Source organism: Macaca fascicularis, chromosome 16 (genome assembly GCF_037993035.2).
Source record: "Macaca fascicularis isolate 582-1 chromosome 16, T2T-MFA8v1.1".
Taxonomy (NCBI): Eukaryota; Metazoa; Chordata; class Mammalia; order Primates; family Cercopithecidae; genus Macaca; species Macaca fascicularis.
Window position 1 is genome coordinate 43,748,638 of NC_088390.1, and position 24,079 is coordinate 43,772,716.

Consider the following 24,079-nt stretch of genomic DNA (forward strand, 5'->3'; position numbering starts at 1 on the left):
CCTGTATAAGTATCAAATCTCTCCAAACCCTGGTGATAAAAATCTGGTATTTCTCCCCAGCACTGAACCATAAATATTTCGTGTATCACCTGTACCACCTTTCAGAAGTAAATAATTAAGGCTGATATTCAGGATGACCTCATGAGTCTTTCAAGTAGGGAGTGAGACATCTGTGGGGCTAAACTAATTTCTAATGCTGATTCAGGAGACTAAGCTCTGCCTTTGAGTCCCCAGAGGAATGCTCCAAGTGGCTAATCATTTTAAAGCACTTTAATCACAGGCACTTTTATTTCCTTCTGTGTTGTTAGACTTATATCAATTCCCTTTTGAGGTATCTGAAAGAAAGAAAAGAAACAAAATTTAAAAATTGAACTGAGATTTCAAGCCCTATGATAAGTATCTTTTACTTTGTTACTCTCATGTAGTAAAACCTTCAGCAGCTTGGCATTTCTCTTCTGTATCAAATCTAAATCCCTTGGTGTGACTTTCAACTCCCTGTATTCATTGGCCCCTTTTTACCAATCCAGTCTTACTTATTTCTGTTCTGCAGCATATAATTTCTAACCTAGTTAAATAGTTTTCTTATTCGTGTGCAATTATGTCAAATGCATTTTCCTCTACAAGCCCTCCCCCTTTTTAAATGCTTTTGTTTTTAACTTATTTTATTTATTTATTTATTTATTTATTTATTTATTTATTTTTTGAGACAGAGTCTCGCTCTGTCCCCCAGGCTGGAGTGCAGTGGCGTGATCTCGGCTCACTGCAAGCTCTGCCTCCCAGGTTCACGCCATTCTCCTGCCTCAGCCTCTCGAGTAGCTGGGCCTACAGGCACCCGCCACCACGCCCTGCTAATTTTTTTTGTATTTTTAGTAGAGACGGGGTTTCACCATGTTAGCCAGGATGGTCTTGATCTCCTGACCTTGTGATCCACCCGCCTTAGCCTCCCAAAGTGCTGGGATTACAGGTGTGAGCCACTGCACCCAGCCTTTAACTTATTTTAAAAACTTGTGTTTTGAAATAATTTTAGGTTTTTAAGAGTTACATAAATAATACAGATAATTTCTATATATTCTTTGCTCAGATTCACCAATTAACTCACAACTTACCACACTTGCTTTATCACTCTTTCTCTACTATTAGCAAAAGTTTTTCTTGACAGTGTTTCTCTCCTTGGTAATTTTCTCCCTCTCCCTTCCACCCACACTACTGCCCCCCTTACCTACCTTTTTTTTCCTTTGAGACAGAATCTCACTCTGTCGCCAGGCTGGAGTGCAGTGGTGCAATCTCGGCTCACTGCAACCTCTGCCTCCCGGGTTCAAGCAATTCTCCTGCCTCAGCCTCCTGAGTAGCTGGGACTACAGGCACACACCACCATGCCCAGCTAATTTTTGTATTTTTAGTAGAGAAGGGGTTTCGCCATATTGGCCAGGATGGTCTTGAACTCCTGACATCAGGATCTGACCCTGGTCTCCCAAAGTGTTGGGATTACAGGCGTGAGCCACCACTCCTGGCTTTTTTTTTTTTTTTTTTAAGACAAAGTCTTGCTCTATCGCCCAGGCTAGAGTGCAGTGGCACGATCTCGGCTCACCACAACCTCTGCCTCCCAGGTTCAAGCGATTCTCCTGCCTCAGCCTCCCAAGTAGCTGAGGTTACAGGTATGCACCACCATGCCTGGCTAATTTTTGTATTTTTTAGTACAGATTTGGTTTCACCATATTGGCAAGGCTGATCTTGTACTCCTGACCTCAGGTGATCCATCTACCTCGGCCTCCCAAATGCTGGTATTATGGACATCAGCTACCGTGCCCAGCCTTTTTTTGTTGTTTTTTTAAGACGGAGTCTCGCTCTGCTGCCCAGGCTGGAGTGTAGTGGTGCGATCTCTGCTCACTGCAAGCTCTGCCTCCCGGGTTCATGCCATTTTCCTGCCTCAGCCTCCTGAGTAGCTGGGACTACAGGCACCCACCACCATGCCCAGCTAATTTTTTTGTATTTTTGGTAGAGACGGGGTTTCACCGTGTTAGCCAGGATGGTCTGGATCTCCTGACCTCGTGATCTGCCCACCTCGGCCTCCCATTGTGCTGGAATTACAGGCGTGAGCCACCGCACCCGGCCTCCTGGTCTTTTTTAAGACTCTTAAATAAAGTTTCAGTTGCTAGGAGTAGATATGCTTATACTAAGTTTTTATAATTTTTTCACGTTTAATCTTTATCTTTTTTTTTTTTTTTTGAGGTGGAGGCTTGCTCTGTCACCAGGCCGGAGTGCAGTGGCGTGATCTCTGCTCACTGTAACCTCCGCCTCCCGGGTTCAAGCGATTCTCTTGTCTCAGCCACCCCGGTAGCTGGGACTACAGGTGCACTCCACCATGCCCAGCTCATTTTTGTATTTTTAGTAGAGTTAGAGTTTCAACATGTTGGCCAGGATGGTCTCCATCTCTTGGCCTCGTGATCAGCGCGCCTTGGCCTCCCAAAGTGCTGGAATTATAGGCGTGAGCCACTGTGTCCAGCGTTAATCTTTATCTTTAAGAACAGTTAACACATTCCTGTGGTTCAAAATTCAAAAGGCACAAAAAAGATAAGCAGTGAAAAGTCTCTCTCTGACCTCTGTTCCTTGGCCACCCAGTTTCCATCCCCTATAGTAAATTCATATTACCAATTGCTTTTCTAACCTTCCAAAGATATCCTAAACTTACATAAATATATACATGTGTATTAGTCTGTTCTCACACTGCTAATAAAGACATACCCAAGACTGGCTAATTTATAAAGGAAAGAGGTTTGAGTCACAGTTCAGATGGCTAGGGAGACCTCACAATCATGGCGAAAGGCAAAGGAAGAGCAAAGTCATGTCTTTTGTGGTGGCAGCCAAGAGAGAAAATGAGAGCCAAGTGAAAGGGGTTTCCCTTTATAAAATTGTCAGATCTCATGAGACTTATTCACTCCCACGAGAACAGTATGGGGAAACTGCCCCCATGATTTAGGTATCTCCCACCGGGTCCCTCGCATAACACATGAGAATTATGGGAGCTACAGTTCAAGATGAGATTTGAATGGGAACACAGCCAAACCATATCAACATGTGGTACTTGTTTCTTCCCACCTCCTGGTTTTTAAAAACTCAAATGGTAGCATACTGTGAAACTGTTCTTTACCTTGCTTTTTTAACTCAACAGTATATTTTTTTAAAGTGTTTTTTAGTTCACATCTTCTTAATATCTGTATGTTTTGTTCCACATGTGAAGACATGCGCAGCATCACTAATCATTAAGTAAATAAAGTCAAAACCATGATGAGATATCACCTCACACCCATTAGGATGCCCACTGTCAAAAAACAGAAAACAGCAAGTATTGGCAAGTACATAGAGAAATTGGGACACTTATGCACTCTTGATGGGAATGTAAAATGATGCAGCCACTACTGAAAAATGGTATTGCAATTACTGAAAAAATTAAAAATAGAATTACCATATGATCTGGTAATACCACTTCTGGGTATTCTGAAAGAATTGAAAGCAGGGTCTGAAAGATACTTGCACAGCCACATTCATAGGAGGATTATTTACAGTAACTAAAAGATGGAAACAACTCAGATGTTGGTTGATGGATGACTGGATAAACAAAATGTGGGATATACATACAATAGAATATTATTCAGCCTTAAAGAGGAAGGAAATTCTGACACATGCTGAAACATAGGTGGATCTTAAGGACATTAGGGTAAGTGAATTAAGCCTGCCACAAAAAGACAAATACTATATGGTTTTACTTATATGCGGTATCAAGAGTAGTCAGACTCATAGAACCAGAAAGTAGAATGATGGTTACCAGGGACTAGGCGGAGGGGGAAATTGGGAGTTGTTAATGGGTGTAGAGTTTCACTTTTGCCAGATGAAAAAGTCCTGCAGATTGGTTGCAGAACAGTGTTAATATCCCCAACACTATAGAAATGTGCATTTTGTAATGGTTAAGATGGCCAATTTAATGTAATGTGTATTTTACCCTAATTTAAAAAAAATCCATTATAAGATTCTTTCATAATTGATGTGATCAATTCCTTACACGTGATTATTGAGGTATTTAGGTTGTTTCTAGTTTTTTGTTGTCCTAGGAAATGCTATAATCAATAATCTTTTAGATTCTCTTATTAACTGTTGGAACTTTGTAGTAAGTGTCTCTCTTGCTGCTGTTCTTTCAGGGGTCAAGTCCTTCCTGCTCATACACTGTTGAATACAGTAGATGTTGAACTTATCTATGAGGGAGTCAAGTATGTACTTAAGGTATGCAGAACCCCATTGGAGTTTGCATCTTACTTTTTAAGCTATCTTTCTTTAGGCTGAGAGGCAAGAGAAAAAATTTGATGTAATGTAGGAATGGGGGTGTTAGTGAAATTACAGTCATTATTTGTGTCAGTGTCCTGAAGCAGCATTTGTTGTTGCCAAGAGATAAAGGAGAGACAGGGAACAACCACAGCTGGGAAAAACAACTAAGGTTGCCGTCTTTGCTTACAGCAGGACTGAGTCATGTCCACAGACACTGAGGCAAACAGCATCAGTGCCATGAGTTTTTGTCCTCCTGACAGATCTTTCTTACCTGTATTTTTGAAGCATTCAAATTTTGTTTGGAGTTGTACCTGGAAGGGACACACTGATCCTCATTCTCATTCCCTACAGGTGACTCGACAGTCCCCCAACTCCTATGTGGTGATCATGAATGGCTCATGTGTAGAAGTAGATGTACATCGGCTGAGTGACGGTGGACTGCTCTTGTCCTATGATGGCAGCAGTTATACTACGTACATGAAGGAGGAAGTGGATAGGTAAATGACTGTTTGAGGTCCATTTGCCGGTCATCCTATTAGCCTTTTCTCTTATAAGTTACTAGTTTTTGGGATTTTTCCCAGGCTTTTTTTGGTACTCGTTTGTAGTTTAAAAAAAAAAATAGTACATGTACTTAACAAAAATATCAAGAATATAAAAGTGTTTGTAATTAAAAACATGTCTCCCTACTTTTCCAGTGTATGTGGACAATGAAAAATAAGTTCCCCTTTTTATAAGTAACCATTGTTAAAAGTTTCTTATATATTTGAGTAAAAATTTTATATGCATGTACAAGTTACATTCATGTACATACTGTTTTTCTTTAAATACATTCACAAATGTGGCCAGGCGTGGTGGCTCACGCCTGTAATCCCAGCACTTTGGGAGGCCGAGGCGGGTGGATCACCTGAGTTTGGGAGTTCAAGACCAGCCTGGCCAACATGGTGAAACTCTGTCTCTACTAAAAATACAAAATTAGCCAGACATGGTGGCATATGCCTGTAGTCCCAGCTACTCGGGAGGCTGAGGCAGGAGAATCGAATGAACCTGGGAGGTGGAGGTTTCCGCAGGCCGAGATTGCGTCATTGTACTCCAGTTTGGGCAACAAGAGCAAAACTCCATCTCAAAAAAAAAAAAAAAAAAAAAATTCACAAATGTTCAACACCAGTTGTGGTATTATGAGAATGAAATAAATTAATATGCTGAAAATGTGTAGAACATTGTCACAACATAGCTAGTCTTCAAGAAATGTTAGCTATTACATCATCAATATCTTTGTGTTTTTTTAAACTGTGGTACCTGTTATTTTTAATAGCCATGTAGTGTTCCATTATGTGATTATACTATACTTTATTTAATCTAGGAAATTTTTGTTAATTGACATTGTAAACAAAGGTGCAGTGAATGTCATGTGCGTGTGTGTGTGTAATAAAGTTTTCAGGATTTTTTTATTTGAAGGTTGACATTCTCTACCATTCTCCTTTACATCCTGAGGTGCTTTCTTAGCTTACATACTTCCACTTGTCTCCTAGATATCGCATCACAATTGGCAATAAAACCTGTGTGTTTGAGAAGGAAAATGACCCATCAGTGATGCGCTCACCTTCTGCTGGGAAGTTAATCCAGTACATTGTAGAAGATGGAGGTCATGTGTTTGCTGGCCAGTGCTATGCTGAGATTGAGGTCAGTGTGGTGAAAAGACTGTGGGATCATGGGAAGGGAAGGTAGGAAAAGGTTTGGCTGGGATGGACTAGGACCGAAAAGTTACAGAAAGGAGGCTCTGTGCAGTGGCTTGTGCCTGTAATCCCACCCCTTTGGGAGGCTGAGGCAGGAAGATCGCTTGAGGCCAGGAGTTAGAGATTAGCCTGGGCACGATGATGAGACCCTGTCTCTGTGAAAAACTAAAAAATTAGCGGCATACAGTGGCACATACCTGTAGTCCCAGCCACTCTGGCAGCTAAGGTGGGAGGATCCCTTGAGCCCAGGAATTCAAGGCAGCAGTGAATGGTGATTGTACCACTGTACTGGAGTGGTACAAATTTGTGGCCTGGGCCACAAATCAAGTCCTTATTTCTAAAAAATTAAAAAAAAAAAAGGTGACAGATTGGAAATAAGAATGAAAAACATCAGTTGGCTTCATTAGAAGTACAAACCTTAAGATTTTTAAAACACATAAAAACACTTTGGCAAATGAGGAATCTCTAGCTCTAAAAATAGATACTAGGCAATAGCACTTATTGAGTGTTAGGTGTCCTAACTGCTGGCTGTCCAGAGGAAATATGTGGAAGTGGGGCACAAAACAGGCAAGTAATGTCATGTAATTAATTTTAAGAGAGCTAAGCATAGAGTGCAGAGGGTCACCTAACCCAAATCAAGCTAAGCTTGTATGGGAAGATATTCTGAAAGAAGAGACATTTGATCTTCGTTTCGAAAGACAGATAGTAATAGAGCAGGTGAAGAAGGGCAGGGAAGAGTGCTTAAAGTTGAAGGAATAGCATGTACAAAGACAGAAGCAAGACAGCACAGTGTATTTAGGGAACTGCAGGTATGTGTCGGTGTGGCTTGAGAATAGACTAAGGATTAATGGGGAGGGACAAGCAAAGATGCTAAAGAAGTAATGTGAGATCTTGAATGTGAGGTTATGAAGGATCTTATAAGCTATACTGGTAAGTTTACATTATCCTGGAGGCAGCGGGTAATCTCTGAAGGATTTAAGTGGAAAAGTAGTATGATGATATTTGGGATCTAGAATGATTGCTTTTCGTGACCTTGTGGGAGGTATATAGCAAGTAGGGAGATCTCTTAAGGCGTCTTTGAAGTACTTTGGGCCAGAAATGAAGAAGGCGTAAACCGAAGAGATGGCAAGAGAGGAAGATTTTTGAGAAAGGTTTAGAAGATATGCCTGGCTGGATTGGTAATTGGTAGGTAAGGGAGAAAGAGGAGTGAAGAATGATCCTTAGGTTTTGGCCTGGATGTCTTAGATTGGATTCACTGGTATGAAGAGATTAAATTGTTCCTCACTTTCTAAGTACAAAACAAGTATAATCACAAATTATGCCAAAATGGTTTTAAAAGTTAGAAATGAGAAATGTCAATAACTGTTGTTTCTAAAGTGAGGTACTGAGAGATTTTCTAATTGCCTGCCTTGATAGTCCCTAGAAGATGGTGGTAAATTCCCATTTTTTCTGGGTCAAATTAGGTGTGGTCCACTTAGATGCTAAGGGAAAAATTTACCTCTTCTTAGCATTCACCTGTGTAAAGAGAGATAAATCTGAGTCTAATTTATTTTTCACTATAGGTGATGAAGATGGTAATGACCTTAACAGCTGTGGAGTCTGGCTGTATCCATTACGTCAAGCGACCTGGAGCAGCTCTTGACCCTGGCTGTGTACTAGCCAGAATGCAACTGGACAACCCCAGCAAGGTTCAGCAGGTGGGTTAGGAAGATGCTCCGAATATTGCTGTCTAAGAGCTAAAGAACTTGGTGGTTTGGAGACAGGCAAGTGATTTCAGTGCTTGGTTTGCCAGTGTTTTCTTTAGCTTTTTCGCCTATTAATCTTATGCCTTGTATTTGTACCTGTAGTATTATGGAACTAAGAGTTTGCAAGAGTTACTGTAATACTAAGATTCCATAATTTCCTTATGATGTTTCCTCCATTGACTTCCCTTCTGGTAGCTGGGTATGGTAAAATGATGTCTCCATTTTGAATGATAACTCTTAAGTTGTAGTGGTGTGTTTGTACCTTAGATCAAAAGTAGTAGATGACTTGATCTCTTGTTGGGGTTGATAGGCTGAGCTTCACACAGGTAGTCTGCCACGGATCCAGAGCACGGCACTCAGAGGCGAGAAACTGCATCGAGTGTTCCATTATGTCCTGGATAATCTGGTCAACGTAATGAATGGATACTGCCTTCCAGATCCTTTCTTTAGCAGCAAGGTATGAATCACGTCTCCTGGGGAAGGGGTGTACAAATGGGATACCTATTCTCCAAAATAGTTGCAAGTCTCATAATGATTGTTTAAGAGGGAGGAAAATAAAGCTGTTTGGCCTGGAACTCTTTCACCTTCAGTTGTGGGACTTGAGGTCTTTAAATCCATCCTTGTCATGGACTTCACATTTAATTGTGATTACTCCTTTTTTTTTTTTTTTCCCTCGAGACTGAGTCTTGCTCTATTGCCCAGGCTGGAGTGCAATAGCGCAAACTCAGCTCACTGCAACCTCCACCTCCTGGGTTCAAGCAATTCTCCTGCCTCAACCTCCTGAGTAGTGGAGATTACAGGCACATGCCACCAGGCCCGGCTAATTTTTTTCTTTTTTCTTTTTAATAGAGGCAAGGTTTCACCATGTTGGCCACACTGGTCGTGAACTCCTGACTTTGTGATCTGCCCGCCTCAGCCTCCCAAAGTGCTGGGATTATAGGCGTGAGCCACTGTGCCCAGCTGTGATTACACCTTTTTAAACTGGAGAATAGGGGCAATGTTAGATGCTTACATTGCAATTTCAAAGTACTCTATGATAGTTGGCTCACATCTGTAATCCCACCACTTTGGGAGGCTGAGTTGGAAAGATCACTTGAGGCCAGGAGTTTGAGACCAGCCTGACCAACATAGCGAGACCCCATATCTATTGAAAATTATATAAATTTTATATTGAAAAGAAGTAGTATATGATAGTGAATTCAGATATAGTTTACTCTTGAGCAACACAGGTTTGAACTGTGTGGGTCCACTTATATGTGGATTTTTTCAGCCAAACATGGATCAAAATTATAGTATTGATGGAATATGGAGCCCACAACTTTTTCTATACATGGGTTCCGTAGGGCTCAAGTATGTGCACATTTTCATATGAGTGGTGGTTCTGGAACCAATTTCCCACGTATACGGAATGACAACTATGTATCTTTTTATTTGGGGGATTGTGTTAACTTTGGGTCCTATTTTACCAATGCTTTCTTTTTAGGTAAAAGACTGGGTAGAGCGATTGATGAAAACCCTCAGAGATCCCTCCCTGCCTCTCCTAGAATTGCAAGATATCATGACTAGCGTGTCTGGCCGCATTCCCCCCAATGTGGAGAAGTCTATCAAGAAGGAAATGGCTCAGTATGCTAGCAACATCACATCAGTCCTCTGTCAGTTTCCCAGTCAGCAGGTATTTATAGGATAACACTATCTTCATTTTTTTCTGGCTACCAATGCCAGAGTTCATATTGTAGGATTCCTTCCTATTTGGATCCTCCTTACTTTTTGGATGTTGTAGTTGTATACTTTTAAGCATTGTATTCCTCACAAAACTGCCTCAGGGTTGCGCCACTGCACTCCAGCCTGGGGGACAGAGCTAGACTCCGTCTCAAAAAAAAAAAAAAAAACTGCCTCAGGGTACAAAGCCAACAGTAAAAGTACTGTATGTGAAGTATAAAGTATCTGTAGTTATGAGAAAAGCACACTTGGATCATGTATACCATATAGCTTTTTTCCTGGGGCTATTCCCTAATTCCCATATTAGTTGATTGATTGATTGATTGATTTAGAGACGGAGTCTAGCTCTGTTTCCAGGCTGGAGTGCAGTGGCGTGATCTCAGCTCACTGCAACCTCTGCCTCCTGGGTTCAAGCAATTCTCCTGCCTCAGCCTCCTGAGTAGCTAGGATTACAGGCACGCGCCGCCATGCCAGCTAATTTTTGCATTTTTAATTGCCATGGGGTTTCACCACGTTGGCCAGGATGGTCTCGATCTGACCTCGTGATCCGCCCACCTTGGCCTCCCAAAGTGCTGGGATTACAGGTGTGAGCCACTGTGCCCAGCTGTTTATTTATTTATTTTTGAGACAGGGTCTCACCCTGTCACCCAGACTGGAGTGCAGTGGTGCAGTCATATGGCTCGCTGTGGCCCTGACCCCAGTAGGCCCAATGGCTCATCCCACCTCAGCCTCCCAAGTAGCTGGGACTACAGATGTGCACCACTATGCCCAGCTAATATTTTAAAAAATTTTATAGAGATGGGGGTCTTGTTACGTTGCCCAGGTTGGTATTGAACTCCTGGGCTCAACCTTTCCTCCCTCCTTGGCCTCCCAAAGTGCTGAGGTTACAGGTGTGAGCCACCATGCATGGCCTATTTGTAGTTTTATTTTTAGAGACATTCTTACTACCTTGGCAACATCTTTACTCTTTACCCATAAAGCAGAAGTACGTGTAGGGAGTATAAGTAGATAAGTGGGGAGTGAAGTTTGGATCTTGACCTTGAACAGATCTTGGTAAGATGATAGTTTTTGTAATGTAGTCATTAATTCATCTGGGAAAGGTTGACAAGGGATGAAATCTGCTTGCTTATTTAGCATGATCCTCTATATAAACTCTGCCCAGTAACTTCCAGCTACTGCCAACATGTGAGAGATAGGAATTGGCATGTTATAGCAAGAAGATTCCTACTGGTCATGCTATAGAGGCTGATGCTTTGGGGCATTTTGTTGGGTTGGGCCTCATTTTTTTCCCTTTTTTATACCTTAGATTGCCAACATCCTAGATAGCCATGCAGCTACATTGAACCGGAAATCTGAACGGGAGGTCTTCTTTATGAATACTCAGAGCATTGTTCAGCTGGTACAGAGGTAGTAACTTGTAACTCCAGATTCCCAGACCTGTCCATGCTCATGTCTTCCTTTCTTTTAAGTGGTCACAAAGAGATTTACCTCAGATTGACTTCAAGAAATTAAAAAGCACCTTATATCTTAGAAAGTACCTTGTATCTTCTAAATATCTTAGAATTGTGAGCTAACTCTTATGCTCAATATTTCTGACTTCTTAATATTCTACATTTTTTTCTGTCAATTATTTATTATTATTATTATTATTTGTGATAGGGTCTCACTCTGTTGCCCCGGCTGGAGTGCAGTGGCTCAATAATGGCTCACTGCAGCCTCAACCTCCCGAAGCTCAGGTGATCCTCCTGTTTCAACCCCTTGGAATAGCTGGGACTACAGCTGTGCACCACCACAACCAGCTAATTTTTATATTTTTGGAAGAGGTGGGGTTTTGCACGTTACCCAGGCTCATCTCAAGCTCTTGGGCTCAAATGATCCACCTGCCTCAGCCTCCCAAACTGTTGGGATTACAGGCATGAGCCACTGCATCCAGTTTGTCAATTAATAAGGCACAGAAATTTTGTTGTTTTCTTTTTCCTTGCCATTTTGATGAAGCTCCTAATTTTTCTTCTGTCAGAGGGCCCAGTACGACATTTTTTATTCTTATCTTATGGAACCTATTGTATTAGGTTGGTGCAAAAGTAATTGTGGTTGTTGCTATTAATACTGAAGGGATATTCACAGAGCATTTTTATTTATTTATTTATTAGAGACAGGGTCTCACACTGTCACCCAGGTCGCACAGTCACCCAGTCGCACAGTCTCAGCTCACTGCAACCTCTGCCTCCTAGGCTCAAGCAATCCTCCCACCTCAGCCTCTTGAGTAGCTGGGACTACAGGCACACACTACCATGCTTGGCTAATTTTTTTGTATTTTTTGTAGATAAGAGGTTTTGCCATGTTGCCTAGGCTGGTCTGGAGCTCGTAGACTCAAGTGATCCTCCTGCCTTGGCCTCCCAAAAGGGGTCTGGGATTACAGATGTGAGCTACGGCACCCGACCTCACAGAACACTTTTAACTTTAAGATACTTATAAATTTTTCAGACATCTCAGCCATTTCACAAGTACGGTAATAAATAATAAAGCTGTTTGGCCTGGAACTCTTTCACCTTCAGTTGTGGGACTTGAGGTCTTTAAATCCATCCTTGTCATGGACTTCACATTTAATTGTGATTACTCCTTTTTTTTTTTTTCCCTCGAGACTGAGTCTTGCTCTATTGCCCAGGCTGGAGTGCAATAGCGCAAACTCAGCTCACTGCAACCTCCACCTCCTGGGTTCAAGCAATTCTCCTGCCTCAACCTCCTGAGTAGTGGAGATTACAGGCACATGCCACCAGGCCCGGCTAATTTTTTTCTTTTTTCTTTTTAATAGAGGCAGGTACTTAGCAGTAGGAACTGAGTCAAGGTGTTGGTAGAGGGGGCTATGCAGGGTGTTGTTGTCTTTTCTTTATTAAAAAAGGTCTTGTCTATAGTGAGATTTCTTTTAGGCTTAGAATTTAAGTTAATTTTGTAGTTCATTTTAGGCTGTTCTTTATTCAGAGGGAAAGCAGTTCAGTGGAATGTCATGGAGGTAAATTTGGCCTTTGGGTTTATTACTTAATAGTGTTGGATTGTCAGGGTTTTCAGTGGAGGCTTTCTATTTGCCTAGGTACCGAAGTGGCATCCGAGGCCACATGAAGGCTGTGGTGATGGATCTGCTCCGGCAGTACCTGCGAGTAGAGACACAATTCCAGAATGGTAAGCCTCTTCCTGAGGACTCTCTAGCCCAGAAAGCCTTGATTCTGATAACCAACCCAAACTATCCATATAGGACTGTGTAAGAGCTAAGCCCCCTCCTGTCAACAATACTTCCATTAATAAACAGTCTCCTATCACCACTCTCTTAAAAACTAAACCTCTATATCCACTAGCACTAAAGAAAGAACAACGAAACACAGCTTGATGAAATTAGGAATCCAGTGTGCTTCTGAGAAAGGGCTGAAATAATTTTTCTAATAGAGACTACCATTCCTGTTGATACCTTTTTGACCTTGTATAGCGTAAGTTGGTTGAGTCATCACAGGCTGAAATTGAGAAACCCATATCTGAAGAGCTTGATTCTTGGCAGCTAATCCATGAATTGAACCAGAGGCATCTAGGAAGAGCAAGTTCAGATTTTCCAGTACTTTTTAGTATATCTTTTAGGTGGACTTTATCCCTGGCTTTCTCTGAAGAGCTTCACTAAATGATATATTGTCTCTAAGTGTGAAATAACCTTGGTTAAAATTTTAAAGCTGTGTACTGCTGACATTTCACTGCCACAAGATGGCAGTGAAACATCACAGAATTTGAAACATGTAAAATTTGAAATTTTCCTTTATCTGCTCCCTTTCACTTCCTTTAAAAGCAGCCTGTGCCACTCATGACTAGCAAAAATCCTCATGTAGATATTAGCAAACCGCATGCAGTAACATACAAAATAATATATAACAACCAAGTTGGCTTTATCCCACTCATGCAAGGTTGATCAGTTTGGGGAAAGTCAATTAATATAATTTATCATGAAATAGATGAAAGGAGGAAAAACATGCTCATTATCTCAAGATAACAGGGTGTAGAGAGGGAGCATTTGACAGAATTTAACATCCATTCATGACAAACTCTTGGAAACTAGGAGTGAAATGGAACTTTTAAAATCTTGTAAAAGGGACCCACAAAAAAATCTGCAGGATACATCATGCATTATGGTGAAACGCTGAAAACATTATCTTTAAGATTAGGAATAAGACAAGGATGCCTGCTGCCACTACTTCTATTCAGCATCATAGTGGATGTCCTAGCCAGTGCAGTAAGACAAGGCAAATAATTAAAGGGTGTAAGAGCTAGAAAATAGTAAAGCAATATATCTGCTATTATTAAATATGTAGGGTGTCTTTTTAGAAAGCCTCAAAGGATTCACAGATTTATTATTAAGTTATTAAAAAAACATTTAAAATAACAGGCTAGATGTAGTGGCTCACGCTTGTCATCTTAGCACTTTGGGAGGCAAGGACAGGAGGATTGCCTGAGACCAGGAATTTGAGACCAACCTGGGCATCATAGTGAGACCCCATCTGTACAAGAAATTAAAAACAATTAGCCAGGCATGGTGGCACATGCCTATAGTCCTACCTACTCAAGAGACTGAAATAAGAGGATTGCCTGAGCCCAGGGTTTCAAGGGTGCGGTGGGCTATGATTGCATCACTGCACTCAGCCCAGGCAACAGAGCAAGACCCTGTCTCTAAATAATTAATTAGTTGATAAAATAGCAACCAAAAAGATGAAATACGAGTAAATCTAACAAAAAACATGCAAGCCTCTTTTTGAGAAAATTATAATAAAGAAGATTGTAATAGTAAAGAAGATTTAAATAAATTATCAAGGTCTTAAATTGGAATGTACACTATTAGGTGCTGATTCTTCCTAAATTCATCTGTAGATTGACATTTCAATAAAAATTCTGTTAGCGTATTTGTAATGCTAATTATAAAATTTCCATAAAAGACAAGTCTCACAATAATCAAGATACTTCCAAAGAAATACAAGGTGAAAAGATTTGCCTAATCAGAAAAGAAGATTTAATATAAAGCCATATTAATTAAGAAATTGTGAGATAGGTATAGGGATAGATTTATAGATCAGTGGAACATAATGACCCAGAAACAGATCCACCCATATATGAAAACTTATTTTATGATAGAGGAAGCATTGTAGATCATGAGGAAAGGACAGATTTTTTTTTTCAGTAAATGATACCAGCGTAATGGGTTATTCATTTAAAAAAAAAAAAAAAAGGAAAGAAAGAAATGGAATCCCTATCTTATACACAAAAATCAGTTCTCAATAAAATAAAGACGTAAATATGTACTAAAGAGGTGAAGCTATTAAATGGTTAGGAGAATATCATTATAATCTCAGGACAGGAAGATTTTGTTGTATAAGACGTAGCAAGTACAAACTACAGAAGAAAAGATTTATTACTTAAACTCCACTCAAGAACTTCTGTTCATCAAAATACATCATAAGGAGACTGAAAAGTCTGTAATCCTAGCACTTTTGGAGGCCAGTGCTGGCAGATTGCTTGAGCCCAGAAGTTTGAGATCAGCCTGGACAACATAGCAAGACCCCATCTCTAAAAAAAATACACAAAAATTAGCCAGGTGTGGTGGTGTGTGCCTGTAGTCCTAGCTTCTTGGGAGGCTCAGGTTGGAGGATCACCTGAGCCTGGGGAGGTCGAGGCTGCAGTGAGCCGTGATCACATCACTGCAGTCCAGCCCCAGTGACAGAGCAGGACCCCATCTCCAAAAAAAGAGAGACTGAAAATATAAGCTACCAAGCGTGAGAAGATATTTACAAAATCTATACCTAAAAAAGAATTAGAAGTATCTAGAGAACTGGTATGAATCATCAAGTTAAAGACATCCTAATAGAAAAATGGGCAAAAGATATAGAAAGATATTTTACAGAAGAGAAAGTACAAAGAATTCATCAACTTACACAAAGATGCTCAATCCCATTAGTAATTAGAGACATATGAACCAAAACCACAATGGGAGTGGCAAAAATTTAAAAGTCACATCATCATCTTCATTGCTTCTGTACATGGAAGTACAAATTGGTATACCACTTTGGGTAACAGTTGGTCAGTACCTAATAAAGTTGAACATATTTGTATTCTTTAACCTAGTAATTTTACTCCTAGAAAATATACTCTAGAGAAACTATTACACGTGTTTACTAGGAGACATATATAGGACTATTTGTGACAGCACTGTTCATAATCTCAAAAAAGACAAGAAACAATCTAAATATACAAAGATAGCGTAGATCATTGCAGTCTAGTATATTCCTACCATGGTTGACTATGCAGCAGTGAAAATGGATGCACCAAGGCATACACTGAACAAAAGGATGAATCTCAAAAATACAATGTTATGGAAAATAAACGGTACAGTCATTCCATTTTTTTCAGGTTCAAAAACCAGGAAAATTAAGCTGTACATACATTGGTGATAAAAGTTAAGAAAAGCAAAAGAATAATTAACATAAAATTCAGCTTAGTAGTTGTTTTTGAGGAGGGGTACACAGGGGTCTTCAAAAATACTAAAGATGTTCTATTAAAATTTAATAGCTTTAAAATAACACATGGGTGTTTATTTCAATTGATACCATATATTCTATATATTCTTCTGTATATATATTTCATAATTAAACTGTTTTGTTTTTTGTGTGTGTGTTCTTCTTCTTTTTTTTTTTGAGATGGAGTCTCATTCTGACACCCAAGCTGGAGTGCAGGGGCACAATCTCTGCTCATTGCAACTTCCGCCTCCTGGGTTCCAGCAATTCTCCTGCCTCAGCCTCCTGTGTAGCTAGGATTATAGGTGTGTACCATCACGCCTGGCTAATTTTTGTATTTTTAGTAGAGACGGGGTTTTACCCTGTTGGCCAGGCTGGTCTCAAATGCCTGACCTCAAGTGATCCACCCGCCTTGGCTGCCCAAAGTGCTGGGATTACAGGGGTGAGCCACTGCACCCAGCCAACTAAACATTTTTTAAAAAGAGTGTCTTGGTGTGCAGGATCTTCAAAGTAAAAAAAAAAAAAAAGAAAAAAAAAATCATTGTTTTCTTTCTGTTAATGTCTCCCCTCACCCTGGGTGAATGTGTTCCTTTTATTTCCCCTGGTCCTATTGCCAAAGTTTATTTGTGTTGTCACTTCAAAGCTAAGTCTTGGTAGAGAAAAATATTAATACAGAACAGCTAATTTTTAAACAGCTTCCCTTTTGGTCTAAATGTGTCTTTTATGAAATTGGCAGCTCTCTCAATATTGTAGTCCATTGTTTTTCAAATATAGTTTTATTTGGAAAAAAGTTGCTTATGTCAATCTCTAATATTTAGAATAGTTAAAAGCCTGGTTACACTGGTCCAATGTACTCAGTATTCTAGGAAACCACGGTAATGCAGTTTGAACGCCACTGTTCTGGTTTGTAACTTAACGTGGAATCTGAACTGAGGTGATAATCCTTTACTGTTTTCGTGATTTCATAAAATTCTGACCCTTGAGCATATTCAAACACTAATTCCTCTTTCCTTGGAAATTTAGTTCTGAGGCAAGCTGTTTTCTAAAGAACTGAATATTACTTATATCCCATGGCAGATATCACTACAGTGTACCAGAGGCTTATGCTTCTGTTGTAAAACATAGCTTTCCTACTCAGAACTAACCTGCCCCTGGTGGCCTTATGGAAGGCAAGTGAAGATATGCATAACTTTAGTCTCCCTATAGACCTTTTGACTTAATGCACGGTTCTCTTTGATCTATACCTTGGGTTGGATTTGGCGTTCCTAGGCATTGCTTAGCTGTTTCAAGGACTAACAGAAGAAAATACTGATTCCAGGGGTAGTAGCCACACTTCTCATGGATATTGCTAAGTTTTATGTGGTTTTATTTTTTGAGCTAAAACTGTTCCTACTGGTTAGGGTAAACTGTTTTCTGCAACATGGAATCAGAATCTCAGGCTCCGGGGGAGACCTTAAAGATCATCAAGTTTAATGATATTTACATTTCTTTTTAAACAGCAGAAATTTCTCTTCTAAAGAAATCATGACAGAGTTTAGAGTAAGACTGGGGTTGGAGTTATTCCCAATCTTTCAGTCTTTGAGGCATACCCACCTCCCCAATTTTTAAAAAATTTAATAAAATTGAGGCCCAGAGAAGTGAAATGATTTGCCCAGGAGCACACAGTAAATTGCTAACGGAGCTAGGCCTTGAACCCAGATCTTATATCCAAATTACCTAACTCTTAGTCCGGTGTTCTTTTACTAAATCACATTGCCAGTTTCTGTACAAATCCATCCAAGAAAATCCTTACGATGTTTCTTCTTACTGCTCATCTCATAAATTATAGACAGTACAAAACAAATAGCATGTAAATGTGAACATTTATACATGGGTGAGAACCAGTTCTTTTCATGGCGTGCAGGTCACTATGACAAATGTGTATTCGCCCTCCGGGAAGAGAATAAAAGTGACATGAACACTGTACTGAACTACATCTTCTCTCACGCTCAAGTCACCAAGAAGAATCTTCTGGTCACAATGCTTATCGTGAGTACCATTTTTCAGAACTCGTAAGGACTGTCGATGATATGCAAAAAGTATTTTTTCCTTCTGATGGCTGTGGTCAGAGAAAAAAACTACTGCCTTTTATAATTATGGGATGAGTGGGACTTGAGCTGTAGACTAACAGTTTCTCACATCTACCTTTGTCCTTGGTCTGAAGGAACTGCTTTAGTGAGAAAAGGACTGTTTTGGCTATTATGAATATGCTCCTTCACAGGGACTTACACCTCCTAACTCTGTTTAGAAATGCCCCATGCTTCACCATTCCTGTGGTCCTCTTGACGGCAGCTTTAAATTTTCATCTTATTTATCCAATATACTCTAATTTTAACTCTTGTTCCATAGATGCAAGCAATGGCTCTCATGTCAAACCTGAAAAGAAAAAAAATAGAAATCCAGCACTACCCCTCCCTGACCAGAGAAATTTTAATGTATTCTGCATCTTCATTGGTCCCTTTTTATTTACATTGAAAATCTAAGCTCGGATTATTGCATTGGTAGTAAATGTAAATGTATGATTTTTTTTCTCCATAACTTAGTAATATAAGAATTAGTAGGAAGTAGGAATGGGGAGTGAGCCTGGTAAGTTTGATGAGAGCTAATGTGCATTTGGCCAGTGGGTGGAATTTTTGTGGGCTGAAGGATTTTTAAAGATGACTTGCAAGTCCTTCACTCCTAGCTCATTCTGGTTGAGTTACTTGTAGGAATTAGTATAGTAGGACTATTCCTAGAGTCCCTCACCCCATGGTCCTGAGCATTTGCCTTGCTGCTGCTTGCTTGTCTTTTTGGGGACTGTAGTGCCTTTTCACTCCCAGAGTTTTCTTTCTTGTCCCTTTATGGAATTGGGATTCTTGGTACGTTAATTACATCATTTTTTCATGGAGGGAAAAAACGTACATCTTCATAGCTATTTTTTTATTTCGTACTTCAGAATGAAGGGAAGCTATCTACCATATACCTCTGATTAACAAGAGTGCCGCTCATTCAGTTATCTGCCTAGCTGGTTAACTCTAAAGCATATAACATTTTTTAGAATAGCCACTTTAAAAAACATGTAATTATAGGGAGAGTTCATTGCCTTTGCTACCCCAGAATGACTAGATAGTGAGAAAACAAGAAGATGCATTTGAGTGGGAAAAAATATACATTAGTACAATGTAATACTTCAGCTTCCCCTAAGTGACAGGTTTCAGCTAAGAAATGATATAATCTATGGCAACTTACTAATTTTTTTTGTCAGTCAAAAGAAGGAAGAAGGACTATTTAGATTTTTTTAAATTTAATGAAAAGATTGTTAAATCTTATTTTGATAAAGCCAAGACTTTCTGGCAGAAAAGGGTAATGAGGAGAAGGGTAAAAGAATCTGTCAGTTTGGACCTAGAATGGGGTGGAATTTGCCTTTATAGGAAGCTAATTATGGTGAGTTTTTCTTTTTATTGTGATTATGTTTTTAAGAACTTAACAGTTTTCTGCACTAAAAATAGACCAAAGCCTAGAATCCTTAGAGCAGCAGAAGAGTAATGATTGTCCAAGACTGTTGCTGGGTTTCTTAAATTCTAATTTGTAAGATATAGGGGCTCAGCTCGCTCCTTTTGCGGAGTGATTGTAAGTAACGCTTGCCTTAAGAATCTCATTATTGGAACACGGAGCCATATTTCCTCTGAGAATTCTGGAGTAGCTTTGAGCCGGGGCTGTTCATTTCTCAAGTAATCACGCTGGTGTGATGGAGAGAGAAAATGGCAGCTGTTCGGAGCTCAGGCCTTCAATTTTCTTCAGAGTCCAGTCACTCAAGTGTGTAATTACACGGGGGGTGCTGCAGAGGCGTTGGGCCCTGTCAGAGAACTGGTTTGAGGCTTTGCTTTCTGCTTTTGCCAGTCAGGACAGGCAGAAGCCAATGGGACTCTGACTTTCTGCTGTTCTTTTTTTCTCCCACCTTGTCATCCTGATTACTTCTTACCTGCATGGATAGTACCCAAACTTTTTTTCCACCAGGCTGAGCTCTTTAGAGAAAAGAGCTGTTTCAGAGTTTGAGTTTGGGTAAATAGGATGCAGGAGGAGGAGGAGGAAGAGGAGAAGGGGAACGAGGAGAGGAGGAGGAGAAGGACGGTTGAACATGTGAACCAGGAAGCCAGATTTGTCCTATTCTTTATTTTGGTGTCATTACCTTTTTCTTTAAAAACAAAAACAAAATGAGACCCAGTAAACGTAAGAGGATCTGTAAGCTTTCGTGTCATTAATTTCTTTTCAAATATCAGTTGTTTTCATTTCATCTTAGAGATTTGGAAATCAAGCTCAGGGCCAGCTAGCAGTGACTTATGGAACATGGGTAAAAGCTCAGGACGGTGCTCTTTTCTGATCTGATGTTACTGAATGCCAGACATGTCTTCCTCTTTTCCTCTTTGACAATGCTTTGCTGCTCCCCCTTCCTCCTTCCTCTCCGTTCCTTCTTCTCTCCCTCCTCCTCTCCCACATCTGCATTAATGGTAGTAGCTGGTAGGAGCCATTTTGGTTGTTTGGATTATTCTTTCCTCTGATCTTAGTGTCTTGTACAGATGTCACCTGCACATGGTAGCACTTCGATTCCCCCAACTTGTGTTCTCTGCTGGTTCCCCTTTCTTTGCATATCTTGGCTTCTTGATTGATGGTTATGTGCCCAGCATTCGATTCTCTGCTTTCTAGAAGTAGGAATGTTGATAGTATGTTTTGCTGAGCTAGATGATGATTTCTGGGGCTTTTGAACCTACAAGAGGGAGGTATCAAGAAAATCAGGCCTCCGTCAGTGTCATGGGATATGTGCTTCTCTAGTAAAGAGGTACCTTCATCCTCTCTAGGTGTTAGCATAACTTGCCCAGTGGTAGCTTGCCTCAAGGACTCTCAAGCAAATTTCTGGTAATCTTTCACTCTGTTTGGAAAGCAAAGTATCAGGTAAAAGACTAAAGTCCTATCAGGTTTCCTCCGTTTAAAGGGACATTGTAACACAATGTAACACAAAGTCTGGAAGACCAATAGTACATTTATTTTTTGAAAGCTCTTCTTATTTCTTAAATTTAACTTTATAGGAAAAAGTTTAGGACTCAGAACATTGTTTATGTTTGCTTAGAGATATTTAAGGAACTCTTTAATCTTTAGCCAGATTAAGCTAATTGGTACAAATACAAAATATCAACATCTTCACAGCTGTCTAGATGGCAATGTACGTATCTTCTAGCCACCTTGATGGTAAGTAGTCTTCCCCTCACTGCTTATAACTTATTTTTGATACAGCCCACATGAACATGCTGTAAACCATGCTTCCGTATGAGTAATGCCATGCATATGAACCCCTGATTTGGTTTAGATGGGGAGAATTTATAATGCTGATCAGCACCTTTCCTTCCTCCACTTAACCTGACTGCAAATAATTTTGTCCAATGTGTAAATAAAGAAGAAGTCTTTCTCAGTGATTCCACATTCACTGAATAAGGGTGATATTAACAATTTCTTGTTAAACTTACCCTATGACATTTTTTGGGATATCAAAAAGTGCAGGTATGATTAGAAGCAGCTACCAGTTCATTGCTGATACTAGGTTTAGTGCCTACCCAGCTGAATAATAGTTAATGTCTTGAGGACATTACACATAAGGTCACATTCTTTTCGTTTTGAATTGCCTTATAAGATCAAGCTGGACTATGTTGGTTTCTTCTGTCAGTCAGCTGTGTAACTTTGGCTATGCCTTTTTTTTTTTTTTTTTTTTTTAAATTAAACATGTGGTCTCACTATGTTGCCTGGACTGCTGTCAAACTTCTGTGCTCAAACGGTCTTGGCCTCCCAAAGTGCTGGGGCTACAGGCATGAGCCACTGTGCCCAGCCTTGGCTATGGGTTTAACATTTTATCATGTTTGTTGTATTTCTGCAAATGCAAACTATTTTCTATAGTTAGCTACCATCTAGGTCAAAAGTAAAAGCAAGAAATAACTGTTTTGTACCAGTATGGCTGAATAATAATTTTCACTTCATTTTATGACTCTGGACAGTTGGAACAGACCTTTGGTTGGTGGATTGGGAAGCCAGATTTTTGCAAGTGACCTGTAATCCCAAAATCAGCAGGTTGGCTCTTTAAACAAACTTTTTATGTTGACTAAACACATCTGCTGACCTAGACACCATCTAAAAGTATTGTTACAAATGTTCATCAGGATTAGATGGTGATGTTGGTTTGTCCAGTTGCCCAAAAGAAACCTGTCTCTAGAACAGAGGGTAATCAACTTCCTGTTGGATGTTAGTTGGCATCTTAGGATGGGTGGTTCTGAAAAACCCTGATGTTTTCTTTCAGAACCTGAATGCTGTGTCTAGGTCAAGGACAAGACAGGGTTGAGAAAGTTATTCTACACATAATTTTCTGTTGCCAGTTTTTTCCTAAGTATTCATGATGACAGTGGAGAAAATATTTGAATGGAAAACTTCCAAGTCAGAATAGACTAATGAAAATAGTGGTTAACTCATACTGTGTTTGATAATTACTTCACATTTATTTATTTATTTATTTATTGAAATGGAGTTTCGCTCTTGTTGCCCAGGCTGGAATGCGATGGCGCAATCTTGGCTCACCACAACCTCTGCTTTCTGGGTTCAAGCAATTCTCCTGCCTCAGCCACCCGAGTAGCTAGGATAACAGGCATACACCACTGCGCCCAGTTAATTTTGTATTTTTAGTAGAGACAGGGTTTCTCCATGTTGGTCAGGCTGGTCTTGAACTCCTGACCTCAGGTGATCCGCACACCTTGGCCTCCCAAAGTGCGGGGATTACAGGTGTGAGCCAAAGCACCCGGCCTTATTTATTTATTTTATTTTATTTTATTTTATTTTTGTTTTATTTTATTTTATTTTAATTTTGAGATGGAACTTTACTCTTGTTGCCCAGGTTGGAGTACAATGACGCAATATCGGCTCACTGCAACCTCCGCTTCCTGGGCAGTTCTCCGGCCTCAGCCTCCCAAATAGCCGGGATTACAGGCATGCGCCACCACACCTGGCTAATTTTTTGTATTTAGTAGAGACGGGGTTTCACCGTGTTGGTCAGGCTGGTCTCGAACTGACCTCGGGTAATCCACGTACCCCGGCCTCCCAAAGTGCCGGGATTACAGGCGCGAGCCACCACGCCCGGCCCACATTTATTTTTTCTAATCTCCATAGTTCACTTTTCTTACAGATACTGTTGCTTTTTCCCAAAGCCCTTTTTTTTTACTCCCTTTCTCTCATAATGGAAAGATAAAATGAAAAGTGGTTTTTAAAAAAAGTGGTTTTGTGTGTTTTGCTTTGTTTTGTCTTTTAAGTTAGAATATGATCTGTAACGATGCAAGAGGGTAACTCCATTTTTTAAAATTTTAGTTTAATCTCGAAAGGTAAACCTATATTTCCTTTAAAGGGAATGCATTCCATATCAAATCTGATATGGTTGTGGAGGTGATTAGTGTTATTTTGTCATGTTGGCTTTTGTTTTTATTATTTATTTATTTATTTTTTTATATTTTTATTTTTTTGAGACGGAGTCTCCCTCTGTCACCCAGGCTGGAGTGCAGTGGTGCGATCTCGGCTCACTGCAACCTCCGCCTCCCGGGGTCAAGCAGTTCTCTGCCTGAGCCTCCTGAGTAGCAGGGATTACAGGTGTGTGCCACCACGCCCAGCTAATTTTTGTATTTTTAGTAGAGACAGGGTTTTGCCATCTTGGCCAGGCTGGTGTTGAACTCCTGACCTCATGATCCACCTGCCTCAGCCTCCCAAAGTGCTGGGATTACAGGCGTGAGCCACCGTGCCCGGCCGGCTTTTGTTTTTAATGTTGAGACTTCAGTCTGGCTTTGTACAGAGGAGCTGAGTTGTGGCATTACCCAGTACACTTCTTATGTTTTTAGGCCTTTTAGTGGGTCATTCCAATGCTTTTAGTAAGTACCTCGGAAAGGAGTATGTTTGCTCTATTAAGAACATTAGGAAAGGGACTTAGGTAGGA

At 40.2% G+C, this 24,079-nt stretch overlaps 1 protein-coding gene across 17 annotated transcripts in view; it reads left to right on the forward strand.

The window, feature by feature from the left end:
* ACACA (acetyl-CoA carboxylase alpha) overlaps positions 1-24,079 on the forward strand; it is a 330,564-nt gene that overhangs the window by 162,909 nt on the left and 143,576 nt on the right. For all 17 annotated transcript variants that reach the window (XM_005583932.5, XM_005583930.5, XM_005583933.5 and 14 more), the window contains 9 exons: positions 4,194-4,275; positions 4,669-4,814; positions 5,847-5,997; positions 7,613-7,747; positions 8,106-8,252; positions 9,279-9,467; positions 10,821-10,921; positions 12,603-12,691; positions 17,954-18,078. In XM_005583932.5, coding sequence (XP_005583989.1) covers positions 4,194-4,275; positions 4,669-4,814; positions 5,847-5,997; positions 7,613-7,747; positions 8,106-8,252; positions 9,279-9,467; positions 10,821-10,921; positions 12,603-12,691; positions 17,954-18,078 — 1,165 coding nt within the window. The remainder of the gene's footprint in view (positions 1-4,193; positions 4,276-4,668; positions 4,815-5,846; positions 5,998-7,612; positions 7,748-8,105; positions 8,253-9,278; positions 9,468-10,820; positions 10,922-12,602; positions 12,692-17,953; positions 18,079-24,079) is intronic.